The sequence below is a fragment of the Spodoptera frugiperda genome, chromosome 6, assembly GCF_023101765.2.
Source record: "Spodoptera frugiperda isolate SF20-4 chromosome 6, AGI-APGP_CSIRO_Sfru_2.0, whole genome shotgun sequence".
NCBI classification, from domain to species: Eukaryota; Metazoa; Arthropoda; class Insecta; order Lepidoptera; family Noctuidae; genus Spodoptera; species Spodoptera frugiperda.
The window spans coordinates 9878561-9896899 of NC_064217.1; the positions used below are offsets into that span (position 1 = coordinate 9878561).

The 18339-nt window shown below is 35.1% G+C and overlaps 1 protein-coding gene across 1 annotated transcript in view; it reads right to left on the reverse strand.

The window, feature by feature from the left end:
* Positions 1 to 15684, reverse strand: part of LOC118267664 (uncharacterized) — a 28660-nt gene extending 12976 nt beyond the window's left edge. Inside the window, exons 1-3 of the mRNA XM_035581772.2 lie at positions 15584 to 15684; positions 15055 to 15214; positions 13801 to 13877 (exon numbers count right to left, since the gene is read on the reverse strand). Of these exons, the coding sequence (XP_035437665.2) occupies positions 13801 to 13877; positions 15055 to 15214; positions 15584 to 15595 (249 nt within the window). The 5' untranslated portion in view covers positions 15596 to 15684. The remainder of the gene's footprint in view (positions 1 to 13800; positions 13878 to 15054; positions 15215 to 15583) is intronic.
* Positions 15685 to 18339: the final 2655 nt, after the last annotated feature.

The window sequence follows — 18339 nt, forward strand, 5'->3', positions numbered from 1 at the left end:
TTATTGTTTTAGTTTCACTTTATTTATTCAACTATTTATTCACTGGTTATTAATTTAAATTCTTTGAAGAGTTTTGTGCAAGGAAATGTTTTGTGGATGACATTTTATTGTGTCAGTAATATTAATACAATTAGATTATATTGGAAATAGTTGGATACTACTACTATCGATATACGATACTTACTACCTCATCTAATTTAAATCATTACTTGATTTAGGTGATTGTTACAATTACAATGTTTCAGATTATTTATTAATTAACATTAGCATTGTTTAAGGAGATAAACCTCTATATTTTATAAATCAAAAGCCTTAACCCTATTCCAACCAGTCACTCGAACTCAAACCTCCTTTCAACAGTGTCCACTCACCACGAAAAACTCACAAAAATAGTAAAATAAAATCATGACCCTCATGTGTCACATAGGGTGCGAGGTAACCGTACTTATGTGGTGACGGAATGCTGGGCGCCGGCCGTAAAGTCACAGCCTCGCGCTGTGGTAGCCGCCACAGCTCGTGACGTACATTACTGCCACTCTCACTGTCTACCCTCTCCCCATTATGAGGGTTTAAGTAAGTTGAGGTGTAAGATTTTAAGTCACGTACTTCTAACATATTTTGGGTAAGTTGTTGCTGTTGTTCAAAACAATTCTCCTAGAAACTGTTGTTTTTTATTATGATACTAGCGACCCGCCCCAGCTTCGCATGGGTACATTGGTGATATATTATGCCTGATAATATATCACCAATGCACCAGAGGAAGGTTTATATTATACTTATAAACCTTCCTCTTGAATCACTCTACCTATTACAAAAAGCCGCATCAAAATCCGTTACGTAATTTTAAAGATTTAAGCATACAGACAAACAGACAAAAATAGCGACTTTGTTTTATACTATAATTATAGTGATGGATAAACAGCAGCAGCTTTAATATGTGTCCTGTAAATACAAGCATTCAATACGTGCCTACAATAACAATGAAACTGTTAATTGATAGTTTTAATTTAATAACACAGCTTTAATATCGCATTCACATTTATGTCAAACAATATAATACCGTAGTGTGGACATTATACGGTCACTATTTAGCAAAATAATCGACCGCGCATAAAACTCCATTCACTCATTAAAGCGAAATTAAAAATATAAATCATGTACATTGCGTACTTTGCACCCGTGAAATTATCGTCCGCCGGCACAATGCATCATTGTTACCGCGGTAACTGTCTTAATTCCGAGATTAAAATTAATGTTGCGCCGAAACTTAGCAAGTTTTGTAGTAAAACCATGACGGCTCACTCACTCAATTCATCACTCCGTACTGTGAGGAAAGAGGGATTTACTCAGTAAACGAGGTTACTTTCTTGTTATTTATCAGATTTTGAGATATCTAGTTACTACTACACAAGAAGGATTCTTTAGAAACTGTTGTTAGTTGTGTTACTCATTAGCTTAGCTTGAAACTAGTCGAATGAGTTTTTGATTTTCTTTTTACTTCGGAGAAAGGCTGCATTATAAGTACTAACCTATCTAGTTAACTGAATCAAAATATAATCTATATTTTTGTACTATCGTTATTTGTTATATTTATCATATTTGTAAGAAAAATCATAAGTCTTGTTATAGGAATTCTAGAGAATATCTAGCACTTAGTTCGGTTATGTTAGTTTTGAATTTGCCTAGCGCCTACATAAACGTTTTCTTGTCATTAATGTTGCCCGTGATATCATAACAGACAACAGATGCTTGTGTACACACACATTCGCTAAAGGAACTGAGGTGAAATAAAAGTATTGAAGAGTGTAACAAATTGGCTATGATTGCTATCGCTAAACTTATAAATTAACTGTTTGGTAGGAAAATCGAGCTGGCATCTAGAATGGATTTTAAAAGCACTTTATCAATGTCTAGGAACCTTAGAACTCTAAGATAAAGATGAATTTGATGATCAAGGACCAGGATATCTTTATCAAACGCTGTGGTACACTGACACAGAAAAAGGCCATTTTCCAAGAACTAAGTTCCAGGTTTAATAAATTTTCTGTAAATGTATAAAATATGCTAACATTCCCCAGTGTTCTTTATCATTTTGTAAGAAGAGTGGTGGAGAGAGGTCCTCTTCAGTAGATAGACGCGAGGACAGACGGACAGATAACCTCTCTTACATAAAAAGAGAGGGCCGACGCTACTGAGCTATGTTTTACTACTTTGTAAGTATACGTGGAGAAATTTTAAGAGGGAACGTCTTAAGTTGGTAGAGTGTGAATAAATATTGTTAAGCAAGAAGTAATGTATAAAGATATCTTCTTGACATTTAAATTTAGGTAAACGTGTGCGTTTATATACGTTTGACTGCAACCAATTTTATTATTATAAGCACGAACATTTTACTCTGTTTTCACTTTATTGAAACCAAGTAAACTCTAAAAAAAATACATGATATTCGACTGATCATCTTACAAACATCATACAATTTTTAACAAAAAGTAAAAAAAAATCCTCAGACTGTAAAATTTTCCATTTCAGACTTTTTTTTGAGGGAGGAAAATCTTCCAATGTCTTCTTCCACCTAGTATGAGGCGAGAGGGAGTGTAAGACTCATATTGACTAAAACGACCCCGTTTCTATTGCCGGAGCCCCGTTAACCCGCTAGGTAGTCGGCAGCTCCGGGTTCCATTTCAGCCTTATTTGAGTGTCTGCCCCAAAGAAAAACATTCCGTATGTTTCCACTGATTTAAGTAGCGCGGGGTGGGCGGTCCATTTGCACTGATAACTTAGCGATACTCTTTTTAGAATAATCTAAGTTTAAGTATTGCTGCAAACGGGAGTGAAATGAGATGTGTTCTGTTCCATAACTCGATATTAATGGATTGGTTTTATACAACCGTTTCCCTGTGCCCTTTGTGTTTGTAATATTTATGATTTTGAAAGGTTAGCAATCATAATGCATGACTTTTGTAAATTATCTTGAGTTGGGAATATTTGTGGCGTATATTCGTTCGGTAATTTATTTATTTTATGGGAGTAATGTTAGATGTTGTCGCTAAGACTATTTGGAAGTGTAATAGTTCCAAGATACTCATAATCTATTCTTTTGAGAGTAATAAAGGTACCTACTTACCTACATACATGAAATGTCTAAGTAACTTTTTTGGACTAATTAGATCATTTTGTTTTTACAATGATATTCCAAGACATACTAGAACAAAAAATAATTTAACAAAGATATACAAAATACGTAACGGGGCAAACAATCCATTGAAAACCTTATTACCCTTTATAAAGTAGGTAAATGAGTGAAACTAAGTCTGCGTAGTTCAAAATATGAGAGAGGTATAAACTCGGATGCAGTGGGCACATGTTTGAGTTGCAGCTTGTGGGCTGTGGGCGTGGGACCGTGGGCCGTGGGCCACGCAACTTAGTTTCAAACACTGTTTACACAACAACTGCGCCGTTGCCGACCATAGCATTCCGCCTTTAATCTGTGAGGGAGTAGGCAGAGGAGCGGATTAAATAGGATTCCATTTTTCATCAGTTATGTTGTAGGGGTGGAGTTATTGCCATAAGCTTCATATATTCCGGACCCGGGTTACTGGGAGTATTCTCTGAATAATTTTTTTTTCGACTGCACGGTAGCGGCTTCGATTCCCGCACGGAGCAAATGTGATCCACAAACGCTTTACAAACGCACTGGTTTTTTTTAGTGGAAATGAAAGATGGAAATAACATAATAAAACTTTGCGCGACCAAAACTAAACCCCTCGTATGTCAGACTAATTAGGAAACGTATTTCTACAGGTCGGGTACAGATTCTCAGATGTTGCTAAACTGAAGAATTTCGTGATGAGATCGTGTACGCATACTGTAATTGTGATGAAGAGGGAGAATGTTGATCTTATGACCTATTGTTATACCAATAAAGTGGAGTTTTGAGTAACTCTTAAGAATAAATGAAATTATGAACCTTTTGCAATAATTGGTAATTTAGCAGTGTTTTTCGGAGCGTAGGCGTAGGATTCATCAGACCACTACAGATAGCGCCCAGTAGAGCCGCGGATGACTTAATAGGTTACCGAAGCTCCGGCTCAGAGAGCAGGAATAAGAAGGTGGTTGTTTTTAGTAAGCACTCTCTCTCCCAAGGCCGGAGAAGTCATTGCATGATTTTCCGCCCTAAACCGCAATAACCGTGTAGTCATCTATGTATATGTACATAGAAGTACTAATTATATTATTTACCTTTGAAAGTTCAAATTACTTGTGGTAAGTAGGTTTAATAGTTGTACGTACCTACTTAATAGTTATTTCTGCAATTTATGTTAGTAACGTTTAGTGTGTGTTGCGTGAAAGTAAATATTGATACTGCTACCTATAACATCAGTGAAAATACTCAATGGATATTAATTTAATACCGTCTACTGTTAGTACCGTTGTATTTAATATTTGGTTCGTAGATTTCACTTTTCTTTTAAGCTTTCATGCTAGTGCCTGTTAAATAGAAGCTAGGAAATTGCGTCATAAATACGCACAGACGTAAAATATAAAATGGCGGACGGATGTGACGTCTGACGATTAATTGTGACGGTATTACTGTCTAATGACTAAAGCTTAAAGGCCCAGGCGTTAAGTAAACACTCCAAGGGAAGGGACACAAATTTCAGACGTTTTAAATGGCAGCCTAGCGAATATTTTAAACTATTTTCGTCGCAAAATATTTGTGTACAAGTCTAACATCAGTCAGACTTTAAATTAACCGACACAAAACAAACAGTGACGTATTTTCATTCATTAGTTAAAACATATTTACTTAATGGTTAAAGTTTAGCCTTGAACGTTAAACCACGGCTAGACGTCATAAAACGAGTAGACGTTAACCGTCCTAAGTAATTCACTATAACCAAGTGATCCCAATAATTGATGAACTCGATATAATTCCGGCTTCCAAGTTATACCACGTAATACATATATTGGAAGAAATATATCGCAGGGCTCCCACTAGTTTGGCGTTTTTATGACCCCGACTTCCAACCAGAGGGCCAGCATTGAATTATTAATTCTTACGCAACGCAACATATTTGTGGACCATCAATCCAATATACATTTCTACTTATATAACTTTCTAGGAAATTCTATTTTGATAATGACGGTCATTATCCCGGTTTTTAAGGTCACCAGGTCAGCGGATTGTCTCGTGCTCAGTCGTGCGGTGTGTTTGCTCAAACATCGCTCATTTCTTTTATAGCAAATTGATGACAGGTAATGAGCATGCATTTATGTTTAAGAGACGCAACTTAATGATTGTGTAAAGTTCTAGTATTGAGAAGGGCATCTGATGAAAAATGTGCTATTGATCTTTTATATATTGGACATTGTATTGTAATTTATATTATGTATGTGATAGTTTACAAGATGTATGAAGGGATTCTTCAAGTACGAGCTGTAAGTAAAAATGTTTACTCTATACAGTTTATTGAATATTAAAATACATAATGTATGAATGCCAAACAGTGAATGTATCACGACGGTTTATGTTGCTTTGCGGTCACAAAATAATGTTTGTGGTCATAAAATATTTGGTGGGCGTGAGTCGCAGCCTAAATATTTACGTGAATTTGTCATGGCGCCCGGTTTTGCCGTAAGCCTCTCAAATTAACGCTTCGACCCTTTCCCGGCCGGAATTTGGATACTCCCTTCACAATTATTTTTATATTCCTTTTGGCTTACAAGATGTTTTGTTTAATTATTTTATGTTTTAATTTTCGTGGCTTTAGGATCAAAGAGAATGCTAAGTGAGCGAGAGAACCTTTCTGCACGTGATGTTATCTTTTGCCAGCGAATATCTTGTAATTTGTTTTTCATCCTCATCTACGTAATAAGTGAAAATGAGTTCTCGTGAGTGACGATAAATGAAGTGACATATGATATAATACAACTCCATGTTTGGACGTCTCTCGTGAAAGGTTTTTCAATCGAATTATTTTGTATCAATCCAATCAGTTAAAACCAGCCTCTATCTGAGTGATATCGTATGTACTTGGTTCTGTCTTTATGTACCTAGTACTCAACAATAATCCAAAAAAGAAATGCGTATGTTCTTTGAACAATTTCTTAAACTAAAGTTTCTATTTCAATATGAGATGTGTTTTGTCACAGATATGTACTAGAGCAGCGATGGAGAACCTTTACAAACTAACGTGCCAATTACTTTAAAGACATGTGTATTGAGGTCATAATACCATCAGAAAATTTTTACTTGTTATTCTATTTACATCCCTGTAGACTAGTAATAGTAGTAATTGTTATAATCTACTCAGCACCTATACAAGCAAAAATTAAAATTCTAATAACATTTTAAACAATCCAATACCCACTAAATAAGCGAAAACATGAAACCATACACATAGGTACTTCATAATGACGTCATTAACGAAATTAATAACACATTAATTATAATACGAGATAGTTTTAATTTAACCATTACGGTTAGCGGTTAGATAGTCGGGCAGCGGACCGGTTGTTACGTGTGATCGGTTCACGTGTTATGTAAGTAGTGGATCAACTCTCACTGCGCACACGCATGTGGGACATTTCGTATAGGGACACCTGTGTTAGATCTGTGTCTTAGATAGTATTTTGAGATAACTAGATGATGTATACCGGTTCAAAATGTAGACAAGTCATATGAAGTGAGCGAATATCAAATGTACCTATGTAAAATATTGTCTTATGTCTTTTTCACGAAGCTGTATAAGTACATAGCATGTAAACTGTTCGGACTTAATGACACCACTGAGATTGTTTTTTAAAAAATTACTTAGGAGTTCATGCTAGACCCGTGACTTATTAGTGAGACAAGCTCGACGGTCAAACTCATCTACTTCGGCCAATAAAGTGGCAAGCGTACATGAACTTGATATTTAAAAGTATAACGTTAAGTATAAGGTTTAAATAATTTAGTATAAGGTACATAATTGAATACACGTCTTGGCATACCCAAGAACTTCCTAATATACAAGCTAATATCTCAAGCGGCAAGCTAAACATTGACAAATTGCGACCAAACAACATTTACTTGACAAATACAGTTTTCTTTTCCGACAAAATTAACATAGAAATAACAGAGTTAATACATCTCTGTGTAAGTACTACGACGTGAAACACATCGCCGAGTATACGGCGCAATGTATCTTAATTAATTTCTCTGTGTAAATGTCTTAAACAAGCTTTACAATTTACGAGTGAGTATGTTTATGAGATTCTGCCGTGTGTAGAGGGCGCTGGTGTCGAGTTTAATCACTCGACAATTTCTTCTCTTCTAATTGTCACTGGACTATCATTAAGGGAATGGACCGTTTTGTATGAACGTCTGAATTCTAAGTACTTTAATTCAGTGTATATTAAAGTGCTTGAGTTTTAGATCTTGTTAGGACATAGCTCTTTGTCATTTAAACGAAAGGGTCTGAATTTAACTAGTACGTGTTTTATTGTTGTAGTGTTATTTCGAGTATTTAGTGTAGGTACTGCTTTTAAAGATGAAGTGTTATTAGTCCGAAGTCTGGATGGAATAAGATCCTCTTGGATATAAAATCCCCTTGGATATAAAGTTTAAAATCAAATTCAAAATGTCCCAAATGTGCGTGAAGCGTTCCTGTATAAATCACTGTAATATCTCCCGCCCTCAAGTACCTTTGACATACATTATTAAAATGATTTCTTTGTTACATGGGTCCACACGTCGATCGATAATTCTGCCTGGGTCCTCTATAAGCCCTAATAGGGACACTATTAACAATACGTTCCAGGCTTCCATGCCCTAATTAATCATGATCAGACTACGGTTGAGGTTTCAGACTACTTTTTTCTTATAACGTGAGATTTACATAATATTCCTCTTTGTGTGATAAAAGTGTAAGTTATGATTTATAATTTTTGATGGACATTATTAAAAATCTAACTTATTTGCTTGTGTTGTTTGAATAGATTGTTAGGATTTTGAGTGATTACTTAATGGTGTTAACCTCGTTACGTGAAATTAAACTTGTATTTACTATTTATGTGGTCTTTTAAAATTCAAGATTTCGTTGAAGTTACTCATTTCAGTAATGAGCAATTAGTAGATAAGGCTTCATGCTACAAGATCAAAACGTGGTGTCGGTATCTGAAGTTGGATATAGCAGGAGTCTGTAAACAATTCTCCAGGACAAACATCCAAGCTCCAAGTTCCGCTCGAGCTGAACCCCGAAATAATTCAATAATGATTATCAAGAAGTGAAACACAGCCGAAATAAAACAATTCCCGAAACTTTCCGTAAAACTCGGTATTATTGAAATTAATAAAAGTTGTTCTTTTAATTAATTTCTTCGAGATTTTTCTTCGTTTTTTTTTCGACAACTTTCAAGGAAATCGCAGTCGTTTCTGAAGTAACCAAACGGAAAGCAATAAGGATTATTCGAATGTTGATGAAGTAATTATGGAACAGGGGGTGGGCAGACAGTAGAGAGGGCTGATGAGATTATTGAGATCTTAACGCTGTGTGATATTAATGAGTATAGAGTTTGGAGTCATGTTTTTATATGGTTAGATAATGGTTTCTCTTTGGGTTATACCTACCCAATAGAAAATTATCAGCACCATGGAAGGACACTCGTAACACTTATATATTTACTTATACTGTATTTAACGAAGTATATTTTCGACATATATTTAAAACAGTAGCAGTAAAAGTGGTTACGAACGTTTAGGTAAATGTGATTTGTGTTGTATGTCCCCTGCATTGTCATAGTATTGGAAAAACACTACAGGGAAAATTAAACACGAAGTTAGGTGAACTTCTAGTCTAGTTAAAAGTATCGACAATACAGAGACATAATGCTAACTCAACGAACGTGAACCTATTACGTCACGCTCATCACTGTCTAATTACGTAAATGAATGGCAATAGCAATCATAACAATCACAATTTGTAACGAGTGAAAATAGTCACACTAACCAATCTCTATTACATGACTGACCAATATTTCGTAAAAGGATGTAATTAGTTTTATTAAAAAACAACTTTACGAAGTAATCAGGTGGTTTGACAACGAGCAAGATAATCCAGATTATGTTGTAATACAAATTCGGGTTGCTAATCTCAAAGCGATTGTAATAGAAAGGTGATCATTGCAAGTGTTTGTTATCATGCGCCATCTTGAAGCCGCGTTTAGATCGGTCGAGTAAAAGCTCCAGTGTCGTGCTAGTTGCAGTTCCTTGTGTTAAGGAGTTGAATATTATGTTGTAATTAGATACAGTTACGTTCATTACATAAAAACTTTTCACCTATAGATTATATTTATATTTGTATGTATTTATGCAAATATTTGAGGTTATGTCATTTCCTACGCCTAAATTATTGGTACCTAATGGTACTTTCTTTAGCAATGGTGTCAACAAGGGTGTGACTTCCTTTTTGTGATTTTCTATCTGTCTACATAATTATACGTCTCTGTTGGAAGCAGTTTACATATGTGGCATAATTAACGTTAATATATTTTATTATATAGAAAGAGAATAAACGAGGACTATTTTTGGAGTTATTCTTAAGTGAATCTTTAACAAGTTTTCATAGCTTTTAGTTTAAGTACATCTTTCAACAACAACAACAAGCATAACAATTAATCTACCAACGTTAATTCGTTAACTTTCTTTTAATATTCTTCACGCTAGTTGTAAAGCCAGTGCGAGTGAACGCGGCACAAGCTCGCCACTAATGCGACCTTGACCTAGTCCTATTACGTAACACTTGCTATTGCTATCGAGCTTAGCAAAGTGTTGTCAATTTTAATTATCTTGCAAATGATCATGTAATTAGCAGTCCGGTATGATAGTGAAGTATGATAGACGTGTGATGTGATATGTTAGTCTGTATCAATTGGGGATCAATAATAGATTGATCATTATTAGGTTGTACTGTTTAATTGAGAGCAACTTTTTGTTTGCTTGACACAATGATTGATTGGATTGGATAAAAATGGTTTTGGGTTTTGTACACGAAGAGTAGGTTGGTCATAGGAGTAAATGGTAACTGTCATGTTCAAAGTACTGTGTTTTGTTTTTCGGGTAGTGTAAAGGATTTGACCAGTGAAATACTAGTCGACACTTCGACAGTGGTTTCATGCGAAATTGTGTGATTTCGCGAAACCAGGCTTGCTAGCCAGGCTTAATGTATTACAAAATTCTCAGAATATGCGATATTTTTACCAGCGTCAGGTGGCTTGACCCCAACAATGGGACATGAAAACATAGAAAACAAAGAACCAGTAGGTAATAACAAGACAATGAAAGGTTCACATCAAACTATACAAATCCAGTTTATCATGGCCCCGCTTTGTATGATCTTTCCGCATATACAGCGGTCAGTTTATGCCGGTTTTGCATAGCTTAATGTGAGCCATTAGAACAGTTCCATTGACCAAACAATATCATTTACTATTACAGTCCAAGTTTTTATTAAATATTTTTGCTAATTACATTATAGCGGCACAATGGTGGGACCGATGGTACGCCACCAGCATTGGCCTGCTTCTCAGGGATTGCGTCACTGTTTAACCCAGAACAATATTATGGAATAGAATAGACATACAAGAAGTTATAGATTAAACATTGGACTGGTCCAGGCCATGAAATTGAACATCTACTGTGGCACTTTTGAAGGATCATAAAAGAAAATCTGCGTTTTTTTTAGAGCCGCCATACACAGACTTCTCGAGTTAAAAATCTCGAGAAGTTACCCAGATAGTCACATGCATGCACCATTCTTGCAGTTAGAGTCCAAGTCCTCAGCTTGAAGCTGCACTTCATAGCTGCTAATGCTAGACTGCTCGAGCAGTCTGCGTTTGTACGTGCGTAGAAGTCTATAGTTCCTGACAGGTTAAAAAAGTCCATGTATGGCAGCCCTTACCAAAATTGATACCTACGTGTGCAAAACTTGAATAAACATTACGACTTCACATTGATTAAATTATCATTGTATGTAAGAATGTGGTATAAAGAGCTGAAGATAGTACTCAATGTCATGCTTTGAAAGAGGTTAAAAACGGATTTGGTTTAGAAAAACATACTGTATAATGATCTCAGTCATAATAATATTAATGTTGATGAAAAAATAACAAGTGTGTGTCAACAGTCAACTGTATGAGGTGTTGGTCAACAGTTCACAGCAGATGCATACATACATAAGTACATACATACATACATACATACATACATACGTTGTGTTGCAACTGAGGTGATTGTCAGTTGTTGTAACATTAAGATTATGTCTGTATTTCTTCTTGTGTTTGTTATTGTTGAGAGAAAAAATTAAGAAATGCGCCGCAAAAAGTATTTTGACTTTTGTTGAAGTACGACCGGGTCATAGAAGTTTCTGGAAGTATGCTGGTCTGTTCCTCGGTTAGAGTATAAGCATTGCTTTACAACGTGGTGTGCTGCCAGCATTTTGGGCACTTCCTCTATTGACGTCGATGCGGACGATTTTTTTAATGCTTTGTAAATAATAAATGATTTTTAGTTTTCTTTTATTTTTCAGTTTAGTTGAAACTATTACGTTGTAGAGTTAATTTATAATACACAATATCTAAATACCTATATTTTTTATTTGGAACAAATAATGTTTACATGTCAAAACTTCTTCACTTATAGACTTCAAAGACGAAGTTTGAGAACAATACACCTCCCTAAGTACAATAGACTGGTATAATACATTCAATTTAGTAATTGTCTAAGTAAGGATCCATGTCAGGTCCAGTTAGTTGGATAAATCGTTCAATTTACAATCAGCGGAGTAATTGAGGGCGTATCTATACCTGTACGAGGGAGGAGGGTCCCTTCGAGAGGACACATCGCCCTCACTACACACATAAATTAGAAACGTAATTAATTCCCCTAGTACGACAATTTAATTTTATCCCTTTGCTGAACTAATACCTAGGTACAGACATAATTGATTTATAATAGAAGAATTGCTATTTAAAAGTGTTTTATATGTTTGTTTTAGAATTTTGAATGTTCGTAGGTTTTGTGTAAAACATTTTATTCATTTGAAGGTCAATGAACTTTTTCGTTCATTAGGAAATTATACAAATCAGGGAAATGTTTCAAATTAATTATGAAGATATTAATAGTAAAATAAGTAGGTATAATAGAATACTTGTCTTTATAAATTCATAAATAGGCTTGAAATTAAAAACGTTAACTTATACTAAAATATAATTTTAGTGTACCTTAAACTGAGTTATTTTTACTAAGATATCGATATTATAAGCAATCCTTATAATTGTTAAACATAGTAAGCATACGTCTAGTTTCCATAGTTTGGTCAAGAAGGTAGTTCATCGGGTCAACACTAATTATATGAATGTGTATCTATGTCCAAATTATGTTAATGTCCGTCCATCAGTCAAAACATTAACATTACACACAAATAATAATCATATTGACGTAAACTCAAGGTCGAATCTGCATCGTTTTGCAAAATACCTAATTGCGAATGAAAGAGTCAAATTGCAATAATACTCGAGATCTTATTTACTAAATGTCGTCACTTTTTTAATATACGAGTACTTAGGTACATTTTGAAACGAATTTTTTGTGTGTTTCAATTACTTCGTTTTATACTGCTATTTAATTCTGTTATAATAATAAAAACTGAGCAAATTTCAAATAAAAATGTATGGAAACTTGGAGAGAATATTTCTCTGTAAGACATATAAGAAGTTGATGTTCCATATCCGCAAGAAGCGAGTAAATGATTATGATCCGATTTCCGAGACAGAACAAGTCCACAACACCCACACACTCGTCCTGACCTCAGAGGGCTGAGGGCTGAGGGCGACACGACCTCACCGCCCCGCCACCAAGTTCAAAGAAATTTAATATAAAACTTGGCCGCACTTGAGCGGCTATAAAAAACCTTCGCCCGCCACTTTGTTGAGCACACATTTTTCAAAAGTTTCCTTATGAATAGTTCGCATGATGTAACGCTTTCAACAACTTTTATTGCTTTATCGGATGTCAAAATGTTCAAGATTACTTCCTTAATATTGTTCGGGCGGTGTCCAGCGGGAAAATATGGCTTCTTCAACTCAAAGTCGCGAGGTCATTGGAAAAAGATGTGTTTGGAAAAATCACAATTACAGCAAACACAGCTACTAAAACTGTTTCAAAATACATAAAGGAGAGCTTATGTCATTTATCTAAATTTTCAATGATACGTCATGTAATTCTATTTATTGAGAGATAATTAATTATTGAAAAATACAGAATCTAGTAGAACAATCCATAATAGTTGTATTAAGTACAATGAACAAGTCGTTGCTCATTGTATTTTCTTTTGTTTTCGTACTTGCCAAATAAATATCTTCATAAACAGACTAAAATTGTATGAAGAAGTGGTTACATCATTTTATAGTACAACTAGGAAATGTGTGGTAGGAGAGAGTCAAATAATGGTTAATAAACAACAAGATACATCGGTAGTAGATAAACACAATAAACCACTACAATGATAGCAGTGAATGTGTACATGAGAATAATAGTTTGATGGGTTGAATGTCATAGTTACCAACTAAAAATATGAAAAAGTGAACTTATATTTTGCTACCTCTTTACACTTTGCTCAAAGTCTATGTAATTGTATTTACATATTATCCAACTGTATTGCCTTGTTGCCTATTTAAAATTACCATCTCATCCAGAACAATCATCATCACTTTATGTATCTAATTGTTGTTAATAAAACATAAAATAAGTATAAAACTCACTTGTTCCGGGGACTGCTCAGAAATTAGCTCTTTCAGTTGCTTCTCATAGTCGGCTTTCGAAGCTGCCTCATTGGAAGCTGTAGGATGAAAAACAATAGATATTTTATTAGTGATCTTCCATTATTAGATTATTTGAAAAAGGGCTTGTTGGTTTTGACACTCGTCAAGTAATTTAAATGCCATATATTTTTATGATTCCAAGATCACTATTGGAACAACTTAATGACTGAAGTAAACAGAGACAAGATTTTATGTGTATTTGCACGTTCAAGATTGTTTAGAATCAATAGAAGGTGTTGCAATAGAGTTGTAGAATGAAAATACATCAGTACATCAAATTGTCTTTACGAAAAACTAGTATGATATTGATAGAATGATGGTGCCAGAATTATGCGCAAAAAATGATCTCTTCAAAGTAGTTTGTAGTCTTTTCGACGGAGTTTGGAATTGTACCCAGTATATGGCAATAGGCTCACCCCCTATTACATGGGACTTATAACACAAATGGTGAAAAGTGTGTGAAAAGTACAATGTACTCTACATTGTACAGTACAGTAAAAGGCGTGACGATATGCATACGAAAGACAAAAAATACGATCTGTATCTCTCAATACTAAACTATTAAATTTCAGTACAGTAGCTAACTATTACAGTTTACGGAGCATACAACGCAATGAATTTCATATTTAATACACGAATAAATAATTGATAAAGCAAACACAATTAATCACATGAAAGCTCGGAAGTCGAGCGAATATATGCAAATAGAATATAATTAAATAGTGCGTCGGCCATCGCATAATGTTTCAATGGAATCACTGCGATACTGGTGTCGCTGTCATTATTGTCGAGCGTATTGTTTGTGTATCGCGTGTTGTTGAATTAATTGATATTTTGTTTTGACAGCCCTAGCTGACGGTTAGTGGGTGATAGTGATGCCTCTCTGCTAGTATTTTTATTGGACTATTTCAGTTTATGTTGAAATATCTTATTTTATCAAAGCAATTTTGCACGCATAAAATGGATGAGATTTGCACAGTATGAATATGCTTAAAGTTTCTTTTTCATTAGTTACCGTTTTGAAATATTGAAACGTCTACGTTAAGTTATATTTAAGATTATTTAAGTATACCAAAATATTCTAACAATAAAAATGTTTATGATAGAAATATGATTCTAAAAAGACTTTAAAATTATACGTTTTCTTCACAACATATGGTATTATATCATGAACATGTATCAGTAGATACTTACCGAATTTAGGTGCAATATCCTTAGGTTTACGGTCTCCAAAGTTTCCTTCCTGGAGCTCCCTCTTGCTGGTCGGGCTGGGGTCCTTGGGCTTGGTGTCCGAGGTCTGGGCCACGGAGACCGCTGCAGCATGGCTGAGCACTGCTAGCACTACCAACGAGATCTGGGGAATTATGTTATTGTCAGGGAGAACATTTTGTCAAATATTTGAAATCTTCTCTGTGTATGTAACTATACGTAAGATAATTAAGAATTAAGTGAAAAAAGTAATCAAAAATCAAAATCACGACATGAATTCGATTGTAAAAATTTTCAATTCAATATAACAACTAAATATCAAACGACAGGGCGGGCCGCCCGCCCAACTGAACTCTTGCTTTTAATCAAATATAATTCAAATTCACAAGTCAAACTGGGATATATCCTAAGTTCCGTATTGAGAACTAATTATAATATCCCTTTAATCACAGATAGAAAAAAAATAAGTGATAGCACTAATGAACAATGTCACTAAACTGCACGTGGAACTAACCGGCAGCTTCATTGCGGCGAGTGGTCAACACACGTCTGACCCGCGTGAGCTGCGCGAGACGACTCACTACCAGCACTGTACTGCGCGTGCGTGACTTTGTGGGAGGGGCTTTTATGCTCTCGCGCATAATCGAGGGATAGTTATGATAAGTAAATCATTATTACTAAGTAACGTAAAGTATTAGGTCTTTTACAATTTAGAAATAGATTCTAGATTATGGTCAGTTGAAAAGTTAACTGTAAGTCAAGATTCGAGCATCCGACAATGACCAAGCATACTTGCTTTGTCATTCGTCAATAGCTTTAAGATGAGCCATGTTTGCAAATAATAAATATGTTTTGGTTTACTTTGCGTAAGTATAAACTGATAATTTTTTATTCGACTTTGGTTTTTAAATCGTTAACGTAACACTCGACATGAATTTAATGTGGCGTTTCGACTAGTTTACTTTGTTAGCTGTTTTACAAATAAATGCAAAAGAAAAAGTATTAAATAGGTTTAGTTTTTGGTTAAATGGAATGGAGTTTTAACTGAGGATAAAAAGGCAACGCAAAAACTATGCATCGTCACGCCTTTTATCCCCGAAGCGGTAGCCAGAGGTGCAGTTGCACATTACGGAACGTAATGCCACTATTCAATGTACACCCACTTTTCACCATTTGTGTTTTAGGTCCCATGTAATAGGGCGTGAGCTTATTGCCATATTAAGAATAATAAGGCGTGTAGCGATGAGGTTTTATCGCATCCACTGGCAGGCTAGGTGTTAAAATAAAGCACTGGCCTTATTAATTACTTACTGCCACACTCAGAGACATTTAAAGATTAAGTACTTAAACTATTCCTTAGTAACGATTTTGTATCGAAAACAATCGCTAAGGACTGCGTTAAGTAACCATTAAATGTCTCTGAGTGTGGCAGTTAATCAATTAAGCAACTTAGTAAACTAACATATTATGAAATTCACAAAAATGTAAATATTGCAGTGAATGCTACAAAGATTTCATTTTACATATAACTTGTTTTATTTCTATGTACAATATATTTCGATACTTTCATGTATTGAAGTAAATTCTTCAGATACAATAGTAGGCTAGCAAGTTGCACGCGTAGCAATAGACCAGTTAGTAGTTTGTTTACTGGAGTGCATTCACTAAGAGATACATACGAGGAATGCTATTGTGTGTGATAAACAGCACAATTATTTATTGTGGCAACAAACAACATACTTACTAGGGCACCTCACACTTTATTGCATTCAATATCAACATCTTGTGTCATTGTACAACTGGACTATGAATGTGACTCCTCTACATATGAGAGACTTTGTTACAATCATCACACTCTAGGCAAGCGGGTAGGCGATCGCAGTTTAAAAAGTTCATGTCTTTCTTATTCTTTGGTCCAGGTATTCGTGTATCAGAGGGTGCTACTGCTCAAATTCTGTCAAATGTGTAGTGGCACGACTATAATATAGGAATACAGGTTGTAAACGGAACGCTCCCGAACGCCGCAAACAGGAGACGGTAAAAACGAGTTTTATTTAAAAAATGAATGACATGAAAACAAAAACGATTAAAATTATAAAAAAAAACTAAGATTTTTGTAGCGTTTTTCGAAAGGGTTCCGTTTACATCCTGTATTATATACTTCACATTATTAGGAAGATAAATTAAAAGTTTGCTTGGTTTTTATGTAAAACATTCCGTTCATCCTTTCAAAGAAATAAATGTGACATATAATCGTTATGTTGTTAACCGACTTCCCAAAAAGGAGGAGGTTCTCAATACGGTCCGTTTGTTTTTTTAATCTATCAAGAATTGAAACTATTACAAACAAGACTAGGTATCTATTGCATACAAAACCAGAAGCTCAGAAAAAAAACAAACAAATGACATTCTCCCGCCCTCTCATCATTTAAGCAGGCTTCAAACATTTCATCTTCAAGGTCGTTCACTCTCGCGATGCTCTACTTAGATAAAAGATTATGCAAAATGCACTCAGCCAAACGTGTTACGATGCATTATTGTAAACTAGATGAACTCTGGTCATTTGCAAATGGTGTTTAATTATTGAAATGAGCTCTGCTCTCTATAATTTAGCGTTGCATTTGTGATTTATTTTGACGTTTATTTGCAAGTATATTGTAGTGTAATGTATGCATTCTCTTTTATGTAGTGGTTTGTTAAATTGAACGTGTTGGGTCATAGCTGGGCTGGTACCAGAACTCTTCGAAAGGCTGTTATGATTGTTATCCTAGGTTCTGTTTGGTCTGGTTTAAAGTCGTAAAAGTTTGGGATTTTAGACGACAGCACTTCCATCCCCATCATATAGATGGTTGACAGGCCATAACTGTGCGCTTCTCACGAAACTTTCTGCCTCGCACAGCAAAACTGTGTGTCGTCGGCGGTATTACCGAATCGATACCACCTTTAAAAAAATAGTGTACACCTTTTTAAAAGGCCGGCAACGCACCTGTGTCTCCTCTGGTGTTGTGGGTATCCAAGGGCGGCGCTTATCGCTTACCATCAAGTGACCCGTCTGCTCGTGTGGCAAACTATTCCATAAAAAATACACAATTTCCAACCTTTGTGATTGTAATTTGCCATCTGATTTTAACCATTCATATGAGCTAGGACGATATCGTTGGAAAGCCTCAGTTTTCAGAATTTTAGCATTCATTAGCGTTATAGTTTGCCAACCCTGGTTGGATTTTTACTATGTTTGGTTGCTACGATTTATAATCAGTTGCAGAGTTA